General features: G+C 40.8%; 1 protein-coding gene across 1 annotated transcript in view; it reads right to left on the bottom strand.

Moving 5' to 3' along the window:
- lrrc1 (leucine rich repeat containing 1) overlaps positions 1–21543 on the bottom strand; it is a 38935-nt gene that overhangs the window by 13134 nt on the left and 4258 nt on the right. The window contains exons 2-7 of the mRNA XM_047352521.1: positions 9122–9239; positions 6889–6967; positions 4840–4929; positions 1556–1612; positions 1414–1477; positions 209–283 (exon numbers count right to left, since the gene is read on the bottom strand). Coding sequence (XP_047208477.1) covers positions 209–283; positions 1414–1477; positions 1556–1612; positions 4840–4929; positions 6889–6967; positions 9122–9239 — 483 coding nt within the window. The remainder of the gene's footprint in view (positions 1–208; positions 284–1413; positions 1478–1555; positions 1613–4839; positions 4930–6888; positions 6968–9121; positions 9240–21543) is intronic.

Below are 21543 nucleotides of genomic sequence, written 5' to 3'. Positions count from 1 at the left end.
TGCAGTATTTTTCATATTGAAACTGGATATTTGGGACATTATTAATGTGGAGAACAAAAAACACTCTTAACATTGTTATTCGTTATTTCTACTTCATTTATAGTCGGATAGAATTTAGTAAACCAATAACAGAACAATATGAAAAAAGTTTAATGGACAAAGATCCAGTAGAAGAATCTGAGGTGCAGATAATGACTGAATGACTTACAGCAGGTATGGCGGTCAAGAGGTTTCCATCCAGCCACAGGTTCTTCAGGCTGATAAGGCAGCCAATTGACTCAGGCTATGGGTGTAGAAAAAACAGAATAGCAAGAGAAAGAGACACGGAAACAGAGTTCAATGTTATAATTATTAAAGGCTTGAGCCAAGAAGTAAAGAGAGCCGCTGCAAAAAGCAGTGAGGAGGGGAATTTCCGCAGAGGTCATTCATAATATCATGAACATTTCTACTGATTTCACAGGGAGTGATGAAGAGAACAACAACCTGCGTCCCACGCTTTTCCTCTCTCTCTCTCTCTCTCTCCCACAATGCCCAGACAAATCTCACTTCCAATTAAGAAAAAAGTTGTACGGGAAAACTGTTCAGCACGGGATTGTCTGGGATTGGTCCTTCCATCCACAGTGGACATTTAGAAGGTTTCTATCTCTTTCGATTGACAGGTTTCCTCATCAGTTGGGTGTTTTTATCTGTTTATCTGTTTTGATACCCACAAACCCGGTCCCTTTATATTCACACCTTCTTTTACCATGTCGTGTGATTTCATGTACCTGAGCAGCTCAAAGCTTTTGGCATGTTTCAGACAAAAACAAAAAAACAAGCAAAAAAAAATGAAAATTCTGGTTTTGGTGGATACTAATGAAAAAGCTAATAAATCACAACCCCTTCATGGATCACATTACACTAGCAAAGAAGTTTTTCCCCTATCTCGCAGTGCTATTGTCCATATATGGTAGAGAGGAGCGTTTTCACAATCCAGCTCAGTGATATTTAAAAAAACTATATGTATTTTTGCCATTACTTTGTCCAAATTCATATTTTATTTATTTTTGATTATTTACGTTTGTGCTGTGGTTAAAAAGATAGACCTAAGACGATCATTAATCAGTCCCATTTATTAGTTTTAGAAATTAAAACAAAAACTTTTTGCCATCGTTAGCATGACTTTGCTCTTTCTATCTTTAAAATCATTCAGTGTCTGAGGTTAAGCCATTCACATAAGATTACAACTTCAAACCGAGGCTTAAAACAGACGGCCATCCTACCATCTGCATGATAAAATGTGCAATCTGTTCTCAAGGGATGCTAATCTGCCCGGATGCGACAAGAATAAGGAAATGGGAGGACTTTTATTTGTGACAGTCTAGCATTTTTCTCAAGAATCAAAATCTCCGAAAAACAAACAAAAAAACTCACCAAACTATGGAGTCCATTATTACCGAGGTCAAGTTCTTCAAGTTTGTGAAGCTGTGAAAAGGACCTGTGGGTGACAAATACTTTAAAATCCACACACACGGATACACAAATTAGAAAGTATGCATGTAGATTTAATACTTACTCTGGCAGAAATGTCAGGGAATTTTCTCTGAGCTCTAGCGATACCAAATGAGAGAGGCTGCAATCAGAAACAGACAGGAGGATGATTATGTCTGGAAATCAAGGAGTTTATGAAAGCAAACGAAAATTAGCCCTATGGCCTTGCCATCAGATAACAGCCAACAGGAAGTACTTTGGAGGTGTGTCGGTCTTATCGCAAGCTGCAAAATTGCAGCAGCATAAACAAGCGCTGTATACTGTAAGTTATAGAGCGAAATGCTTAAGCATCTAAGACAGAGCAAAGTACAAGCGGTATCTTATGGTAGTAAAGTGTGTTTGTGTCAACATGTACCCAAATAAAACCTGATTTTATTTGTCTACCTTGTTGATTACAGGCTTGACAAAATTTAGAAAGTACTGGAGGAAAACCGAAATGTTTTAGTTAGGAATGAATCTGTGAAATTCATTGGGGAAAGGTTAACATGGTTAAAAACATTGATATGTTAAATATTGATGTATTTTATTAGGATTTTTTGTGACAGACCAACACAAAATGTAAAAAATGTCCTTCAACATTGACTTTTGCACAAACTTGATTTGGCCTATTAAATAACAAACCAATAAAATAAATGTAATGTTGTGATTGTAACATAAACCTTGAGGTCTGTGCAGTTACAGTCAACATTCAGTAAATAAATGTTTCTCATAGAGGCTGAGGAAAAGAGGTTAACACAACCTTACATGTTCACACTGGATCTTAAATTGAACCATATAAAATACCTCATGAACGACAGCGTGACCCTCAGCTGAGACCACATGAAATACAACGGCCAATTAATCTTGCTTTTCGTCACCGTTTTATTTATTTATATTCTTTCTGGCCACAGCAGATCACTAAGCTACCGAACAGATTTCTTGACAGGGCAAAATAATTATAGAAATAAATTTTTTTTTAAAACACTTCCATCCCAGAGATAAACTACAGGTGGCCTTTAACCCCTCGTTCATTTATCTTATCTATTCTGGAAACCTGCAGCCCTTTAAGCCAACTGTGTTCTGCTTTTCATTTCCTTCTCCCTTTGACAGAAAGCAGGCATACCACTCAAAGCATTAGAATAGATAAATGCAGGACAGGATGTTTGGGGAATAGGCAGAGGAGGGAGACAATTTGCACACGGTTGCTGCATTTATGTTGTTTCCATTGCTGATTTCAAGGCAGAAAATTAATTCAAAGTAGTTGTAGATGTGCAAGAAAAATTACACGGTTGATACAAAGCAAACAATAATACACAAATGAGACTTTCAGAGTGCTACGCTTAATCCAAAAAAGACTAAATCCCCACCTAGTTTGGTGAAACTATTTTGAGAGTTGGGATTTTATTCCTGTTTTGAGCCACTGAATGTGATGCTGAGCATGTCACAAAATAATACAAAAGGATGAAAGTATCAGCAGTGCTCTCGTTTTTGTATCATGGCAATCCATAATCCTTGAACATATGGACTTATTTATAGCCAGAATATTTTAGTATGAAATCCACAAGCCAGGGATGTGATCAATAAAATTAGCAATCATCTTACTAAATCACTGTGAAATATACAGTGCTGTCAGTGATTTAAATTCATTAAACATCTACTTGAATATTATATTAAAATGGGGTTTCAAATGATGCATTTATCATTTTTTTTTTTCCAACATACAACTTCAATATTTCTTAAAAACAAGAAGTGGAAGAAAAGATGGAACTTGATGATTTTTTCTAATTCACACAGGTTCAACATTACACATACAGACTCAAACTCAAACACACACACACACACACACACACACACACACACACTGTTAGAGTAGAGTTTAACATTTACGAACTGGCTAATGACGACCAACACTAGAAGCGCTTTTGACAAGAAAAATAACTAATATAAGTCAATCATCTTAAGACATAAAAATGAGCCAGATGTTCAAACAGCTCTCAGACAGGAATGGATCCATAAGATTGGGCCTCCTTCAAATGACATTAAATCTCATCTCTAAAAAGAACATTAAGCTGCATCTATAAACAGCTTCTGTCTTAATTCTGACTGGATATTAAACCACTTCTCACGTCAGTAATGGTACGGCTCATTTAAATTGGTGGATTTCTTGGCTTCTAAAGCACAGTTCTTAAAATTTCAAGTATGGTTGACATCAGGGCAATTCCAGATCTTAATAGTACCTTAATTTATCAATAACAAAATCCATCCAGAAAGTTGTTCTAGTCTCAGCTGCCTTAAATACTAACCTTAAACACATGATAGAATCTATTTTTCTACCCACGTGTGTTAACCAATACCATACAGAGTCAATATTCCCCTTTATTTCACACAAAATTGATCCATATCATGGACCATTCCAAGAACAAAGGCATCAACGGTTTTCTAAGGGTAGCGTTACGTCCCAGTTTCCTTCAACTATGTACAAAGTTATGCAAACAGACAAAATGTTAAATGTCAGCAAAGGAGCTAGACATGAAGGACGATGATACAGAGGCCCACTAAGCTTCTAGGATGAGCTCTGACCTCAACCCTACTGAAAATTAATACAATCTGTGTATCTGCATCAACTGCATCTCTGTAAATCCTTCCCCTGTTAGGTTCAAATCCAGCTCATCCTTGCATTCCAGACCTCTTTCAAAAACATCCTCTGTGGCCCCCTGGATCCAAAAATAAATAGCTTTGTTATTAAATTCACTTACAGCTGAACTCTATAATAAAGGAGAGCTTACAGGGGCAGGAATATTGGCAGACATGTCATTCAATACTAGGGACTAACTATGAACAAAGACAATGCACCCCAGTAACGGACAGTGACTAATGTGTCTGGAAGCAGTAATGTGGTTGTTTGGGGAACAAATCGAGACAATAAAAGACAGACACGCTGTGTTTGTTCCCATTTCTGACGTGATTTACTCCTTAACATTCAGCTGTTGGAGGTTTTGTTATGATCTGGAAGGAACATAGTTATGTCTTTCTGCAAGAAAAACCAAGAAAGTGTGGGAGGTTTAAAGTCCAGTGGATTTAAAAAAGCAGAAACAATTATATGCCAGGTTCAAAGCTAACAAAGAATCAATCACAAAAAGAAAGGCTGCTACATTTTAAAAGGCAGTAATGCATTTTATTTTTAGTTCTTTTGGTTGCAAAGCCATATTACAAAGTACATCCTGGTTGGGATTTGCTAGCAAAAACACAAATGAAGTTAACATCAAATAGCATCCTTCATGCCTTCATTAAACAACTTTAGCTCTTCTATTTTTGAGTGCATCTATTTACCTTCCGATGTTTTCTGGAAGATCCTGCAGTGAAATATCATTGATGGACAGGCATGTTAGATTTTGGAGCTGCGCAAAGCGATCAGGTAACCTGGAAAAAAACCATAAGAGAGAACGGCAGCACAGTTTGAGAAGCCCGATACATTTACAGATACAAACATAATTCAACACTGCAGATAATTATAAGATACACATTTATCAGTTGTTGGGTCATCCTGAGCTTGCTTCAGTTACTTTGAGTGGCTTAGATATAACTTTTACACAAATAAGGCCACCCCCTGTAAAGGCCCTAAAATAAATTCATGCTTTTTACAGTAGCAGCATCCAATACAGCACAAATAGATAAATCTATGCTTAAACTGGAGTACATTTTTTCAGAAGGGGAAAAAAAACCCACATTTGGTCATAATTGTTTAAAAAAAAAAAAAAGCATTGGTACCCCTAATTATTTCTGTTAAACAAATTAAGCTAAAACATTTTTTTGTTTTTACTTTACTTTATAATGATGTGTGTCCAGGAAGTTTTAATAAACAATCCAAATGACTTTCCCTTTTCCCGGATTAAAAACATGTAATTACACAAAGGTTTCTCTGTGCCCATCTACAAAAGGGGAAAGACAAGAGAAGACGCCTCTCAAGTTAGGCAGGTTGTTTAGGAATTTACAGCAAATTACATCATTTTACTCAGGTTGTTGTTTAGAAAGGTTAATTTTAACTGTCTCAATCACAATCATCTTCTTCTACTCAAAGCAATTTAAAGCTTTTTAGATGCATTTTGTTTATTTTATCATTGCAGTAATTCAAAACTAATTGCCCTTCGCACCCTATTGGCCTCCAGCTTCAAAGGACCACTGTATATTTGTAACAGTTTGACCCTAAACATCATTAAGAATTAAAGTAACACAAAAGGTGCTAGTCATTTCGTCCATTTTTTGCCATTTTTGTATTTTTCTGACTTTTCAGGGTATAAAAACAAGCCGTCTGCCACAGGAGGTTTCCCAACAACCATACAATGATTTAAAGAAATCTTCTAAAAGCTGCTCATAGTGCACTGTCAGGAAATGTGATTATGTCACTCCAATAAATAACATCTAGCAGAAGGAGGTCACCCAGAGGAACACAAAGTTGGACATGAGATTTGAGAATTTCTGTGTTTCCATAATTTATCAAAATACTAAATCTAACAAAAGAAATAAACTGATACATGATTGTTAAGTAGATAGCTACTAAATAGTTTATTTAAATGGGTTCAATGAATGTAGGAAAAGGGCATAATGGCAACATCTGGGCATGAAACGGGTACTAACTTGTGAGTGACTGAACCGGACTGAGCCGGAAACTTACAAACATCCTAGTCCAACCATATCAAGCTCAAAATCAGATACGGTTCATAGGTCTTAACAGTCTTATTTTTTACAGGGCATGTTTACTAAAATAAAAAATAAAAAACAACTTGCTTTAATGAACACAATTAGGCACAATCTAGAGAAAAAGAAGAAGAGTTGGTCAGAACGCAAATCGGCAGGTCAGACCTTAAAGAAAACCCGAAATAGATATTGACTCGGAAAAGCCTATCAGGTCTTTATAATGACTTTCTTTCTACCAACTGAACCTTTTTCTGTCAATTTAAGACTAATGGACAAATGACTTCAAATCCCAATGAGCCCAGAGTTGCAACTTGGACATTAGTGCTGGAATAATGCACATGTGGAATATTGGGTTACTACTGTAAAAAAAAGGGCTGATGGGGTTAAATGTGAAAACTATTGAACTGCTTCCAATCACTGCAGCTTCCTAAACACCACACTGTAAAGGCATGTTGCGCTGCTCATGCTGAGGTGTAAATTAGACCTGATCTCAACTGAAAAAAACAACAGTGCACAACCTGCAAACTGTTAGACTCATAAATGTTTCTAATGGCAAAAAGAACAGTTAATGAAAACCTATGGAAAAAGGCAACATGTATTAATGTTATTCACTATCTGTGAAAAATTAACTCAAACCTTTGTTGTTAAATTAACTGAGCTCTAGAATTCAAATCTGTTATTTACCTCATTAGTGGATTTCCACTGAAATCTGCCACTTGGAGGGATTTGCAGTTGGAAATGCTCTCTGGAATTTCTTGAATATCTGATTGAAAGACAAAGCAAACATTTATGTCAATAGACCAATATAAAGTGTTTTCAAAAACAGTGACGCGTAAAAGCAAACAAAAAAAGAAAACAAAGATTTTCAAATGAATTAACACATTAATTCACCAAAAATCATGGGGCCACCAGTGTGATGCACATCGGAGACAAGTCATTTCAATGTATCTGTGCTGAGTGAGCACACACACATTCGCTTCGTTTCAAGTCCATATGAACCATTCTGGTTCAAACTAAAATGCATCTTCCATCCTTCCTTCTCTCATTAATGAAGTAGCAGAGTACAAACAAAAATAACCAGGAACAGACACAAACTGGTGAGGCTGCTGTTAATACCTAAATTCTGGAAGTACCTTTTACAGAGATGGAAAAAAAACTCAAGGGAATAAGAGAAAATGTTTTGCACTGGAGAACCAAACAGGTCATCTCAGATGAGGTCAGTGAGGGGGTCAAACAGACACATCTATGGATCTGTCACCATGTGCACTACTCCCTGCGTCGTCGCAGATCCCAGCTGCATTAGCATCACTGCAGTTCATTACTGATTTTTAACCTTATCTGTAGATGTGCACACGGTCTCCCATGGAATCTTTGATTCAAGTCACATAAAGTAGATGATTAAAAATACCCATATGATTTTTAACATAAGGACATCATGCATTCATCTCTTAATGTTTTGAACCTTCTTTCCTACCCAGGATAGGATCCTATTTACACCCAACGATGTCCATTAACCTAATTAGCTGGAAGATTTTCCACACCATGATTTGTTTTCTTCCAACGTCTGCACAACATTTCAATCTCATGTTCCACCTCTACCAAAGTGGGTTTAAATATGGGGCAATGCAAAAATAATTCTTACCTCTTGAACTTGCTTACATTTTCTCACATTAAAAATTTAAACTTCAATGTATTTTATTGGGATTTTATGAAATAGTTCAACACAAGGCAATATTTAAATGTGACCTGGCAGGAAAATGATGCAACATTTTTTACAAGTCAATAATTGAAGATTGTGTGACGCATCCGTTTTCTGCCCCATTGATCACTTTGTAGAAACACTTTTTGCTGCAATTTGCTGCAAATCTACAGACTCTTTGCCTGTTGTTTTGCCACATATTCTTCATTGAACTTAAGTATGGACTTTGACTGGGACATTTAAACATTGAATTGAATTGATTAAAAGTAGTCCTGCTTGTTTTAGTCCACCTAATTCAAATTATTCAGGTGGGCCTCTACAGAGCTTGGTGTAATTCAGCCATTTGAATAAGCTGAGTTGGAGTAAAGATGCGTCTAAATCATCCAGGTGGACAGCTTTTTCCTGGGAGGTTTGCAGTTGATCCATACTCTTTCCATTTTTGAAAAGAAATCCTGTTGGAAGATATTGAGGTTTTTGGCTTCAACATGTAGAAATGGCTGCACGGTGGTGCAGTTGGTAGCACTGTTGCCTTGCAGCAAGAAGGTCCTGGGTTCGATTCCCGTCTGGGGGTCTTTCTGCATGGAGTTTGCATGTTCTCCCCGTGCATGCGTGGGTTCTCACCGGGTACTGTGGCTTCCTCCCACAGTCCAAAGACATGCCTGTTAGGTTAATTGGTCACTCTAAATTGTCCTTAGGTGTGTGAACGAGTGTGTGCATGGTTGTTTGTGTGTTGCCCTGTGATGGACTGGCGACCTGTCCAGGGTGTACCCTGCCTCTCGCCCATAGACTGCTGGAGATGGGCACCAGCTCCCCCGCAACCCACTATGGAATAAGCGGTACAAAATGACTGACTGACAATAGCAAACAATCTTGTATTAGAAATGAAAATAATTTTTTCCCTTAAACCAAGAAAATAAAAGAAGTACAAATTTGAATTTAGTTGCCTCTCAGAATGTAGCTCTACAGCCTGAATTCCAACCATGGCTCGCCGGGCAAATGGAAACCACTCTTTGTCTTTACCCTCCCCGGTTACATCAGCTTCACAAGTGAGGAGTAAACCTGTCAAAGTTGATTCATTTGCTGAATTTTGAACTGTTGCTCAATGCAGGATGTTCAGGCAGTTAAAAAGAACAAGAAAAAATAAACACAGAAACATAGCTGTATGTGCAGAATATTCTAGGTAACTGTCATGCTGCACAGGTGTTTTCCATCTTTTACCGTTTCGAGAAAGATCCAGTTCAACCAGCTCTATAAAGTTGCCGATTTCTGTCGGAAGTCTTTGGATCTCATTGTCACTCAGGGTTAGTTTCCGAAGTTTCAGCAGCTGGAAAAATGGCTGGAAAAACAAACAATGTATAATCAGTGAAACAGTGAAAAAATACTTTGGCTCTTATGTACCAATAATAGTTTTTAACACCGAACTATAAGAGACAAGTAGACAATGCTAAGTAGGGGTGATAAACTTTAATTACAATATTTTGTGGTACTACTGTGATAACAATTAAAGTGATGATAAAAAAAAAACTATTTAGAAACTTCAGCCATTTTTAGGTAACTGGGTGGCTGTGAGTGCATGTCAAAACAATCCTAGCGCCACAAATACTGCACACATTAACTACAAAATTTTTATCATGATCAAGAAATTTTTCAGGATATATGCCCACCCCTAATACCCAGCCAGTAGATCCAGCCATTCACCTAGAGACCCGAGATCCGGCAAGCAGCCACCAGGAGTGAGCCGGCACACACCAAAGCACCCAGGCCCGGACATCAAGAACCACCAATACACCCACGGACAGAGGCGCCAGCTACCGGCAGGGAGTGTGGCGGGGAGGAAATAGGCCCCACATTTTTATGGGGTGTGTAAGCTGATCCAGGAGAGGGAGCAGCCCTCATTCAAAAACAGAGACACACAGTCACAACCACACATTCCCAACCTTATGCATACACATAAAAACACTCACACCCAACATAAAGACACACCACAATGGATGTCGTACACTCGCTCACACTCCCCATACATACTCAATACTGCCAGGTCCATGGACCAGGTAGACTAAAGGGAGGTGACTGGGAATGGGGAGGGAAAGATTAGGGGATCATGCAAAGTACCATAAATGTTAAGGTGTCACGTAAACTCTTAAATTATGTCATCAAACCATTTATGAATCAGATCATTTCTGCTACTCATTTATTGAAAATGAAGAAATTGAGCAGAAAGAGTATACAAGATTATTTTATGGTGGAAAAAAACGCTAGATTTAAAAAAAAAAGCCGCCTGGCATCATGATAAAACGGTTTTTATAATGTTTATTAAAGAAAACTGATTAAAAAAAAAGAAGTTTAAAGAAGCCGATCAACAATTTTCCATGTCCACTTAACTGAGGTCTTATTTTGTACAACTGCTGGATAGAGTTTTGATGTATTTCAGTATCTGCTGATACTCACCGATGTCCTTAAATGCTTATTACTATATCTATAATAAATATGTGGCTACTTTTATCAGATTGCAAACTGCACAGGCTTAACATTTTGCTGTGCCGGTTTGCAACCTACAGCAGCAACAGATAAAATCAGTGATGGCCAAACCCATTTAGCTGCTTCGGATTATTTTTTGCTGTCACACTTGATAGCAATGCCATACATGTACAGTGGTAACATTACAGCCAAGCTTTCCTACTCTGAACTGGGGAAAAGTCGGATTTTTAATGGGATAAATTAGCTTAATTTTCTGCAATTTTTTTTTAAAGGGTCAGAAAATAGTTTTTATTAATGAAAAATTACACAAGCAGACATACTGTGACAGTGCATATGGAGTTTTCTGCAAAATAAACACTTTTCTTTACAATTTGCAATCATTTTTCATCTTTTTCACACTTAAGTAGGATTAGGAACATCAAAATATTTGATCAATGGTCCGCAATTTAAAACACTGAAAGTCAGATTTCATTCTTTTCATAAATGTAGGAAAACTAAGAATTCCTGCTAATTTTGGTATATGAATGCACAAATCCGCTGAATGTAGTTTGATGCAGTTTTACTTACTATTTAATTCAAAAATACAGCCTTCGTCAAAAGCCCTTTTCTTTTCTTTTTTCTACAATCCTTAAAAAATCCAATTAAACACCTCAAATAAATAAAAGGAAATCAGTATCGGCCAGAAAAGGACTGATAGGTCCATTTCCAATTTTGATGTCTCACATCATGATGGCTCTTTCCTATTGTTCGCATTAGATGCAACAAAGAAGCACGTGTTTATCCTGTAATCTTTTATTCCATGGCTTTTGAGTCTCCACCTCAGTTTTCATAAGTTGAAAAATTGAAGCAAGAACTGACTAATATAACCCACATTTTAATTTCTGCACACTGACAAGAACAAACAGGAACTTGCCTGAATGGCTGTGCAGCAGGTAGCTAACAACACAGCTTCAGGTAGCCTTATTGTATTGGCAGGAAATGAACTCATGAAGTTCCCCTTCGGGCTTTGCAGGTATCATGGTGTTCCAAAGAGCCATAAGGACTGATCTATGAAGCCTTTTGCTCCGTCTCTTACTCTGTTTTGCATTCTGTGCTATTTTTAACTTTAAGTCTTTATTTTCTTTAAAACGGTCTGTTCCATCATTTCATGCACAAACTTGTTCTACTTTTACAACACTCAGAATCAGGGAGGAAACTAGACAGCTGTTTCCCTTTAGTTCCCTTTTGTCAGGCTTTTTTTTCTATGCTTTGAGCCCCTCGTCACCATCAGTAAGCACGGGCCGGTTAAGGTAGGGTGAGGTTTTAACAAGTTCCGGCTTAAAAGCGGCAACCGTTTTCCTTTCTCGCAGTTTTTAATGAAGTGACCGGGGGTTTCTCCAGCCGTTTGGAGCATAGCAGAAAATGAGTGCTGCTCTTACCCCACACTGCCTGTCAGCTGGCTGAAAAAAGGCTCCTTCACCTTTTACTTACAAAATTTGGGAAATATTTTCTGGTCGTAAAAAACACAGACAGCCATGGCGGGTAGACTTAATAAAATAACAGTGTTTATAAGCTACTGAGGGTAAGCTACGAGTGGCGTGGCCTACAACAGCACATAGCTCAACTAGCTAACAAGCCAATATCGACTCATTCTACATGTATCAAAAGAACAATACATTGATGTTATAATACATTATTATGAATGTGATCATTAAAGGACTCTAGCAACAGCAGGAATGATTGTTGCTTTCCTGTTTTAAATAAAAGCCATTTGGTCACATTACACTTCTATTGTAAAATGTTGTGTAAATACTGGGATACAGTGAAACTGTGGTAGATTTTCCTCAAGGTTTTCATACCCTGAGTCTGTCATACCAACTCACGTCAAAACCTCAGTATGAATATCTGAACAAAATGTAATAATTGCTCCAACTGCTTAATTTTTAACACCGCTGCCTCTCAGCTGAAGCTAGAAACTTAGTCCATGGAAGAAAGATACATGAAGATATGATCTTGAACAACATCTGCAACTGGTATTCCTCAAGATGCATGAATCATATCCAGATACAGAAATAATGTGTGCGAAATAAATAAGTCCAAAAGTCAAACTTTTTGTTTGTATTCAAACATCTTAAGCGAGTTTAAACGGCCTCTAATCCATTGTTTCATCAAGTAAACAAACTTGTGTGCCATGTTTGACCAGCCGTTTAGGTTCCACCCCTTTAATTTCAATTTCGGGTTTCAAAAAACAAATCTTTGAAACCCGTTTAATAAGATCAAGCGAAGCACTCAAGTTTGTCTCTTGTTTCTAAAAACCTTTCCACTAAAACCGGATTATCACAGATCAAATTAGATCAAACCCCAACCACAGAAAAAGCCAACTTTAGAAAAAAAAAAAAAACAACAGTTATTTCTGTATAATGGCAAGAACAATAAAGGGGAATGACAAAGAGCTTCATTGGCCTCTCTGGTCTCATCAGCTGTTGGCTTCAAAACAGCATCAGGCTTTAGGATTCCTGCTTTGTGGCCATGCAGCAAACCTGTTCTTCTCGTTGGTGTCATCAGCACCCCGCCCAAAAACAATCACTCGTAAAGAAAAACAAAAACAGGCCCGGTCAGGACGACAGCTTTTTTTCTCAAATCTACAGACAATGTTTGGATCATCAGTTTCACCCGCATGTGTTTGTCACAAAGTTCAATAAACATTGGGACCTTCTTTTTAATTTTGGTGACTAAACATTCAGGTCAACTGCCGGGTCACAACTCCAGAGAGAAAACATTAAACTAAGATACCTTACAGTTTTTCCCCTCCTTGAACCGTCACCTTAACGTGGTGGAGGGGTTTGAGTGCTCAAATGATCCTAGAGGCTATGTTGTCTGGGGCCTAAATGCCCCTGGTAGGGTCTCCCATGGCAAACAGGTTCTAGGTGATGGGTCAGACAAAGAATGGTTCAAGAACCCCTCATGAAAAACACAATATCGAGGCACGTGACGTCGCCCGGTACGGCGGAGCCGGGGTCCCACCCTGGAGCCAGGCCTGGGGTCGGGACTCGTCGGAGAGCGCCTGGTGGCCGGGTTGCTCCTCGCGGGACCCGGCCGGGCCAAGCCCGAACGAGAGACGCGAGGCCATCCCCCAGTGGGCCCACCACCTGCAGGGGGAACCGTGAGGGACCGGTGCAAAGAGGATTGGGTGGCGGACGAAGGTGGAGACCTCAACGGCCCGATCCCCGGATGCTTAGGCTGGCTCTAGGGACGTGGAATGTCACCTCGCTGGGGGGGAAGGAGCCTGAGCTTGTGCAGGAGGTCGAGAGATATCGACTAGAAATAGTCGGGCTCGCCTCCACGCACAGCGTGGGCTCTGGAACCCATCTCCTTGAGAGGGGTTGGACTCTCTTCTACTCTGGAGTGGCCCACGGGGAGAGGCGGCGGGCTGGTGTGGGTTTGCTTGTTGCCACCCAGCTCAGCCGTCTCGTGTTGGGGTTTACCCCAGTGGATGAGAGGGTTGTATCCCTGCGCCTTCGGGTTGGGGAGAGGTCTCTGACTATCATTTCAGCCTACGGGCCGAGTGGTAGTGCAGAGTACCCTGCCTTCTTGGCGTCCCTGTCGGGGGTGCTGGATAGTGCCCCTCCCGGGGACTCCATTATTCTGCTGGGGGACTTCAACGCCCACCTGGGGAACGACAGTGACACCTGGAGAGGCGTGATCGGGAGGAATGGCCTCCCCGATCTGAATCCGAGTGGTGTTTTGTTATTGGACTTCTGTGCTAGTCACGGATTGTCCATAACGAACACCATGTTCAAACATAAGGGTGTCCATCAGTGCACTTGGCACCAGGACACCCTAGGCAGGAGGTCGATGATCGACTTTGTTGTCGTATCATCAGACCTTCGGCCGCATGTTTTGGATACTCGGGTGAAGAGAGGGGCTGAGCTGTCCACTGATCATCACCTGGTGGTGAGTTGGATCCGCTGGAGGAGGAGAAAGCCGGACAGACTCGGCAGGCCCAAGCGCATAGTGAGGGTCTGCTGGGAACGCCTGGCGGAGCCCTCGGCCAGGGATGTATTCAACTCCCACCTCCGGGAGAGCTTCGACCAGATCCCGGGGGATGTTGGAGACATAGAGTCCGAGTGGACCATGTTCTCTGCATCTATTGTCGATGCTGCTGCCCATAGCTGCGGCCGTAAGGTCTGCGGTGCCTGTCGTGGCGGCAATCCCAGAACCCGGTGGTGGACACCGGCAGTAAGGGATGCAGTTAAGCTGAAGAAGGAGTCCTATCGGCTGTGGTTGGCTTGTGGGACTCCTGAGGCGGCTGACGGGTACCGTGAGGCCAAGCGTGCTGCGGCCCCGGCTGTGGCAGAGGCAAAAACCCAGGCCTGGGAAGAGTTCGGTGAGGCCATGGAGAAGGACTACCGGTTGGCCTCGAAGCGATTCTGGCAAACCATCCGGCGCCTCAGGAGGGGGAAGCAGTGCTTTGCCAACACTGTTTATAGTGGGGGCGGGAGACTGCTGACCTCGACTGAGGACATTATCGGGCGGTGGAAGGAGTACTTCGAGGATCTCCTCAATCCTGCCATCACGCATTCCGTGGTGGAAACAGAGGCTGGGGACTCGGGGTTGGACTCTTTCATCACCCAGGCTGAAGTCACCAAGGTGGTTAAAAAGCTCCGCGGTGGCAAGGCTTCGGGGGTGGATGAGATCCGCCCTGAGTACCTCAAGTGTCTGGATGTTGTAGGGCTGTCATGGTTGACACGCCTCTTCAACATTGCGTGGCGGTCGGGGACAGTGCCTCTGGACTGGCAGACTGGGGTGGTGGTCCCCCTTTATAAGAAGGGGGACCGGAGGGTGTGTTCCAACTACAGGGGGATCACACTCCTCAGCCTCCCTGGTAAGGCCTACGCCAGGGTATTGGAGAGGAGAGTCCGACCGATAGTCGAACCTCGGCTTCAGGAGGAACAGTGTGGTTTTCGTCCCAGCCGTGGAACACTGGACCAGCTCTATACCCTCTACAGGGTGCTTGAGGGTTCATGGGAGTTTGCCCAACCGGTTCACATGTGTTTTGTGGACCTGGAGAAGGCATTCGACTGTGTCCCTCGTGATGCCCTGTGGGGGTTGCTCCAGGAGTATGGAATCGGGGGCCCTTTATTAGGGGCGATCCGGTCCCTGTACGAGCGGAGCAGAAGTTTGGTCCGCATTGCCGGCACTAAGTCGGACCTGTTCCCAGTGCATGTTGGACTCCGGCAGGGCTGCCCTTTGTCGCCGGTCCTGTTCATAACTTTTATGGACAGGATTTCTAGACGCAGCCAAGGGCCGGAGGGGGTCTGGTTTGGGGACCAGTGGATTTCGTCTCTTCTTTTTGCGGATGACGTGGTCCTGCTGGCCCCCTCTAGCCAAGACCTACAGCATGCGCTGTGGCGGTTCGCAGCCGAGTGTGAAGCGGCTGGGATGAGGATCAGCTCCTCCAAGTCCGAGGCCATGGTACTCGACCGGAAAATGGTGGCTTGTCCTCTTCAGGTTGGAGGGGAGTTCCTGCCTCAAGTGGAGGAGTTTAAGTATCTCGGGGTCTTGTTCACGAGTGAGGGAAGAATGGAGTCGGAGATCGACAGACGGATCGGTGCAGCTGCCACAGTAATGGGGGCGCTGTGCCGGTCCATTGTGGTGAAGAGAGAGCTGAGCCGAAAAGCAAAGCTCTCAATTTACTGGTCGGTCTACGTTCCTACCCTCACCTATGGCCATGAACTTTGGGTCATGACCGAAAGAACGAGATCACGGATACAAGCGGCTGAAATGAGCTTCCTCCGTAGGGTGGCCGGGCACTCCCTTAGAGATAGGGTGAGGAGCTCGGCCATCCGGGAGGAGCTCGGAGTAGAGCCGCTGCTCCTCCACATTGAGAGGAGCCAGTTGAGGTGGCTCGGGCATCTATACCGGATGCCTCCTGGACGCCTTCCTCGGGAGGTGTTCCAGGCACGTCCCACCGGGAGGAAGCCCAGGGGACGGCCCAGGACACGCTGGAGGGACTATGTCTCTTGGCTGGCCTGGGAACGCCTTGGGCTCCCCCTGGAGGAGCTGGAGGAGGTGTCTGGAGAGAGGGACGTCTGGGCGTCTCTGCTGAGTCTGCTGCCCCCGCGACCCGGTCCTGGATAAGCGGAAGACGACGAACGAACGAACGAACCTTACAGTTTGATGTTTTGTCATTTAAATAAACATTTATCTGTAATACTTGTTGGGACCCACAGCCATGGATACAACATTAAACTCCGGTACAGACTTTTCTGGAACTTTCAAAATAAAGTGTATTAACCTTCTTCCGGCACAGCCAGGAAACGGGATAACTGCGGACTTCCTGTGACGCCACTTCCCAAATAAAAGCACAACTGTTGCTACATCCGCCTTCTTTCACACGGCCTTCGAAAGGGACCGGATAGGGGAGACAAGCGCGCTGATGTCCCTTTGCTGGCAAACAGACATAAACTCTTCAACTGGATCCAAGGATGTCATACGATCATCGATCATATGCAAAGATAAGCCTGCAGAAGCAAATTGTCCCAGAGAAGTTCCCTACAGAGAAGCGGTCTCTATGAAGCCGAGCGGAGCGGTCTCCCAGTCTGGAAGGAAGGTACAGCAGAGACCGCACCACCGTGTTAATGTGCATTGTGTTTGGCGGACACAACGAGCTGTTCTTCATCCACAGCTGGAGGTTAGCGGGAAGCTAACCCTTTGTTCACAGAGCACCTTCAACCCCCCACAGCTAAGGAGGTCAGCTGTGGCTAACCATTGTTCACTGTGGATACCTTCTTCAAACTTCATCGTCGCTTGGACAACATTCCTCACCACAGTTCATGAAGTTAAGTGTTTTGGGCAGAGAGTAATAGAGAGATATTTAGATTGAAATGATCTAAACGTTTTCATTTTATGAAATTTGGTTTTGTTTGTGTTGAACTCAGCTATCTTGGTGCTAGAAGGCTATCTGCAGCACACGTGCTCAGGTTGTGTTCTTTGTTTGTATGTTTTTAAAGTTAAGACAAACTTTACTTGAAGGGTGATTTTAAACAGAAGATTGATCATAATGTGCCGTCCGCGCTTATGCATTTTAACCCTTTTATTGACCCTGGTATTCTAAAAGGTATGTGTTTGATTCTGGTGCTAAGCTAGCAGCTTCTTTGTTAGCTTAACTGCTAACAGCTAAGGACATGTGCTTGATGCTAAATAATATTTACCCAGAAAGGTTTAGTTTTCAATCCAGTAAATAATGTGTCCCTAACATCATTTTACTAAATTTGATAACTAAGTAAACACCATTAAGCACCATTTCTCCAGAAAGATTAGGCTCTTTCCAAAATATTCCCTTAATAATATTTCTTCAATTATTATTTATATAAATAAAGGCAGCTAATGAGACACCGTTGAGAAATGGTCATCCAGAAGATTGGTTTTATTCAGCAGATCATTATTTAAAACATTATTTTAATAAAATAATATTTTATCTGGTCTTGCATTGTGAAGGGTTGTCTAGATGTTGCTGATTATTGCCTAAGTTAGTTCCAAGACTAACTTAACTTCATTTCTAGATTCTTCAAGATAATCCTTGGTTCTCAAACATAAACATTGCATGGTAATGTTGCATCACTCTTTTTGATCATAATTTCCAATCATCTTTAATCAACTTGTTTATATTGTACATAGTCCATTAGTCTTCATTATTCTTTCATTCTGCTTGGTAATTTAGTTGGATTGTTTTAGCATAGTAAAGAGTTTGTTGATTGAAATATGTTTGACTTTGAGTTGACTTATTTTTGTTAATAAATTCTTGTACTTTAAGAAATTGTGTGAATTCATTCCATATATGTGCAGAGTTTATGCTGTTCAATAATGTCAGAGCTCGTCTCACAACTTTCTATTTTGTCCTAATACCATCGCCTTACTGGGCTGGTATTCACAGGACAACCCTTAACAGACCGAAATATTATTTGATAAAATATTAAAATATTAATATTAAATAATATTCTCAGATTAATAATCACAACATACTACACATAGATTACAAGCACACTCAGTATTAGATATTGCAACATATGCTTGAGTTACAACGGTCGCACGAATTGGTCAGACTCTTGGCGACCCTACCACCTTTTCGATCCTTCCCCCTGCAGATCCCATGAGAGGTAGTCTGTCACTTTGACCACCTGTGCCCTGCTTCAACATTCGCAGCAGCTCTTTCTTTACCACTTCATAAGGGTCATAAACCCTGCAGCTTCCTGTTGAAAATCCGGATGTTGTTCTACTCTAATCTCAACGCCTTTGTGTGCACTCAGAATGCTTCAAATGAAAAGGCACTTACAATGCTCCAACAGAAAAGAACAATAGATATGCACATGGACTGACTTTATTCAGTCTATTTTATATTAAGCCCAAAAGAGGAATGGAGTAAATAAGCTTGTGCATTTCAGACTTTTATGCTAGTTAGCTGGCAATCAATTTATGAATATTCAGCTGAAACAAGATATCTATACACCACATAAAAAGACAAACCTTTTATCCTCACTGTCTGACATTAAGTAAGACAAAATATTTCCCATTCCTGTAAGGATAACCAAATGTATTTCTATTTGCCAAGATACCAGGATCAGAACTGTGAAGCTCAACAAGTCTGGTTCATCCTTGATTCCACTTGTCTGAAGGTACCCTGTTTATTTGTGCAAACAATTATGTCCAAGTATTCACACCATGGCAATGTCCAGCCATATTACCATTAAGGGAAGATGTGGGTTCTGTCTCTCGGAAATTCACATGATTTAGTGGGAAGTGTGTTTTCAAAGGCCTTGTGAAGATGCTGACTGTAGCTGGTAGAGAGTGCTATTAACAGTGAAGACCTGTATCCACATGGGCTGAAATGGCCACTCAGTTGGGAAGAAGAAATGACTACATGACCAAATGACCACAAAAAGGCAGATTAAGTTTGTAAATGCTCTCAGGGATAAAGACCTTTTTTTTGGAGACATGTCCTCTGGTCTGATGAAACTAAAATGAAAGTGTTTGGCTGTAATGACTATCAGTACATTTGGAGGAAAATGGGGGAGATTTGCAAGCACAAAAATACCATCCCACCTGTGAAGACCGACAGAGGCGGCATCATGTTGTAGGGGTGTTTTGCTGCAGCAGCGACTGGTGCACATTACAAAATAGGTGGCATCGTGGATAAAGAAACATTATGTAAACTTTCCCTCAATAAGCCATGATCAGTGATAGGTGGGTCAATTATCACACGAAAAGCAAATTAATCAAACGCATAAAAAACAAAGAATGCCCAAAACCTTTGGTCTTTAAGCACAAAGTGACAGCATTTAGTCTGGCGCACCTTTGGTGAATTTATTTTTTTTATTTTTTTTAAATCTGACAAAGGTTAGAGACATTGATTCATGAATAGAATATAATAGAATAGAATAGAAATATCCTTTATTGTCCCTCAGTGGGGAGATTCAGGTGTGCCAGCACCAAAGTTGAGATATACCTTAATGCCTTCATTTTCTGCTGGAGTCATAACTACTACTGCAATGATAGAACATGCAGAATACATATTGTCTTTAATGTGCTACAGTCCTTGGAAAAAATTAAAATCTAAAAATCGTGAACAATCACAAAAATCGATGGGTCAGACCTAAAAGAAAACAACAAATTGGCGTCAGCTAGCAAAGCCTAATTGGACTGAACTTATATAGCGCCTTTCCAGTCTTACAGACCACTTTACACTAGAGCCACATTCACCCAATCGCACTCACTAACACATCAATATGCAGATCGGTAGACAACTTGAGGTTAAGTGCCTTGCCCAGGGGCACATCGACATATGGCAGGAGGACACTGGAATTGAACCCACAACCTTCTGATTGCAAGACAACTACTATTCCTACTGAGCCACAGTCACCTCTAAATGGTATAAGTTTTAACATTTTCAATGCATTTACTATGTAGGACCAATCCTGCCATAAAGAATACATACAGAAATAAATTAGTCTCAGTACTGTCTCAATTTTCTTTTATTTAATTCTAGTTGATTTTTTGCTGTTTTATTTATTTATTTTTTTTGCCCTTTTATTTCTTTATTACTGCCAAAATAAATTTAAAACATGTTTCTTTTCCTCAAAAATATATTATTTTTCCAAATTATTTTACTGTCCTTTAGGATGTTACATTTCTTAAGCATTGATATATTTTTTTGCTCTAATATATCACTGCGGTATTTTTTTACTCAACAGACTTCCCCGAGCCCATTTATTCCTGTCTTTTATTTTTACATTCCTTGGTTATTGTCTTTTCACTTTCAACATGCAGATAGAGATGTAAATACAAAGAGGGCGGGACAGAGACGGAGGGGGCGGTCTTTGGAACGGCGTCACCGCCCCAGCTTCTCTCCTATTGGCTGCAATCAAATCTCTGTAGTATGTGCTAAAACTCATTATGGCTGCCTGGTTCTGAAAAGAAGCTAGCACCAGCTAACATCTGACATGTGTTGCTAAAGAAGTCAGGAGCGATGAGGATTTGGTGGTAGATAGCACTGTTAGTTGGGATAGTTTACTGTATCCTGTTGATTCTAGATGAGAGAATACTTCAGTTTGCCAAAATACTACAGGCGTTCACGTTTACGGACCTGCTTTCAAAATAAAAGCATGCGTCAGTGATAAACTGTATTTTCAGTTCAACCTGGGCAAACAGATTTCAAGAACTACAATGTGAAATTTGCATCTTTAGACATTTGTAATGATACTTTACGAAAATATTCAGCTATACATTTTCAAAAATAAAGCCTGGTAAATAGAACCAATATTATTAATCATATCAATAATCTTTTTCATAGTAAACTGTCATTCAGTAAAACAGCAGAAAATTCACCTGTATTAATTTAACAAAGGAAAAATACAGAGTTCAAGAATTCATGTATGATTGAAAATTTGTGGCTTAAATAAAAAATAGACATAGAAAAGAGATTATTTACAATAGTTAAAGATTACCACAGAAATATACATTTATATCTGATCAGTTGATCAATTATTAAATAAATCTCCTCTTTTCCATTTTGTTGAACTTTAATTTATATGTCTAGCTACTTTTTGGCCCAGTAATTTTATTGAGTAATTTCTTCATTTCTGTATTCTTAAATTTAGCAGGATTGGTCCTCTATAATTTACAGC

Source organism: Girardinichthys multiradiatus, chromosome 22 (assembly GCF_021462225.1).
Source record: "Girardinichthys multiradiatus isolate DD_20200921_A chromosome 22, DD_fGirMul_XY1, whole genome shotgun sequence".
In the NCBI taxonomy this organism is placed as follows: domain Eukaryota; kingdom Metazoa; phylum Chordata; class Actinopteri; order Cyprinodontiformes; family Goodeidae; genus Girardinichthys; species Girardinichthys multiradiatus.
Note: the sequence above shows the minus strand (reverse complement) of the source record. Positions and strands in the feature narration are given on the sequence as shown.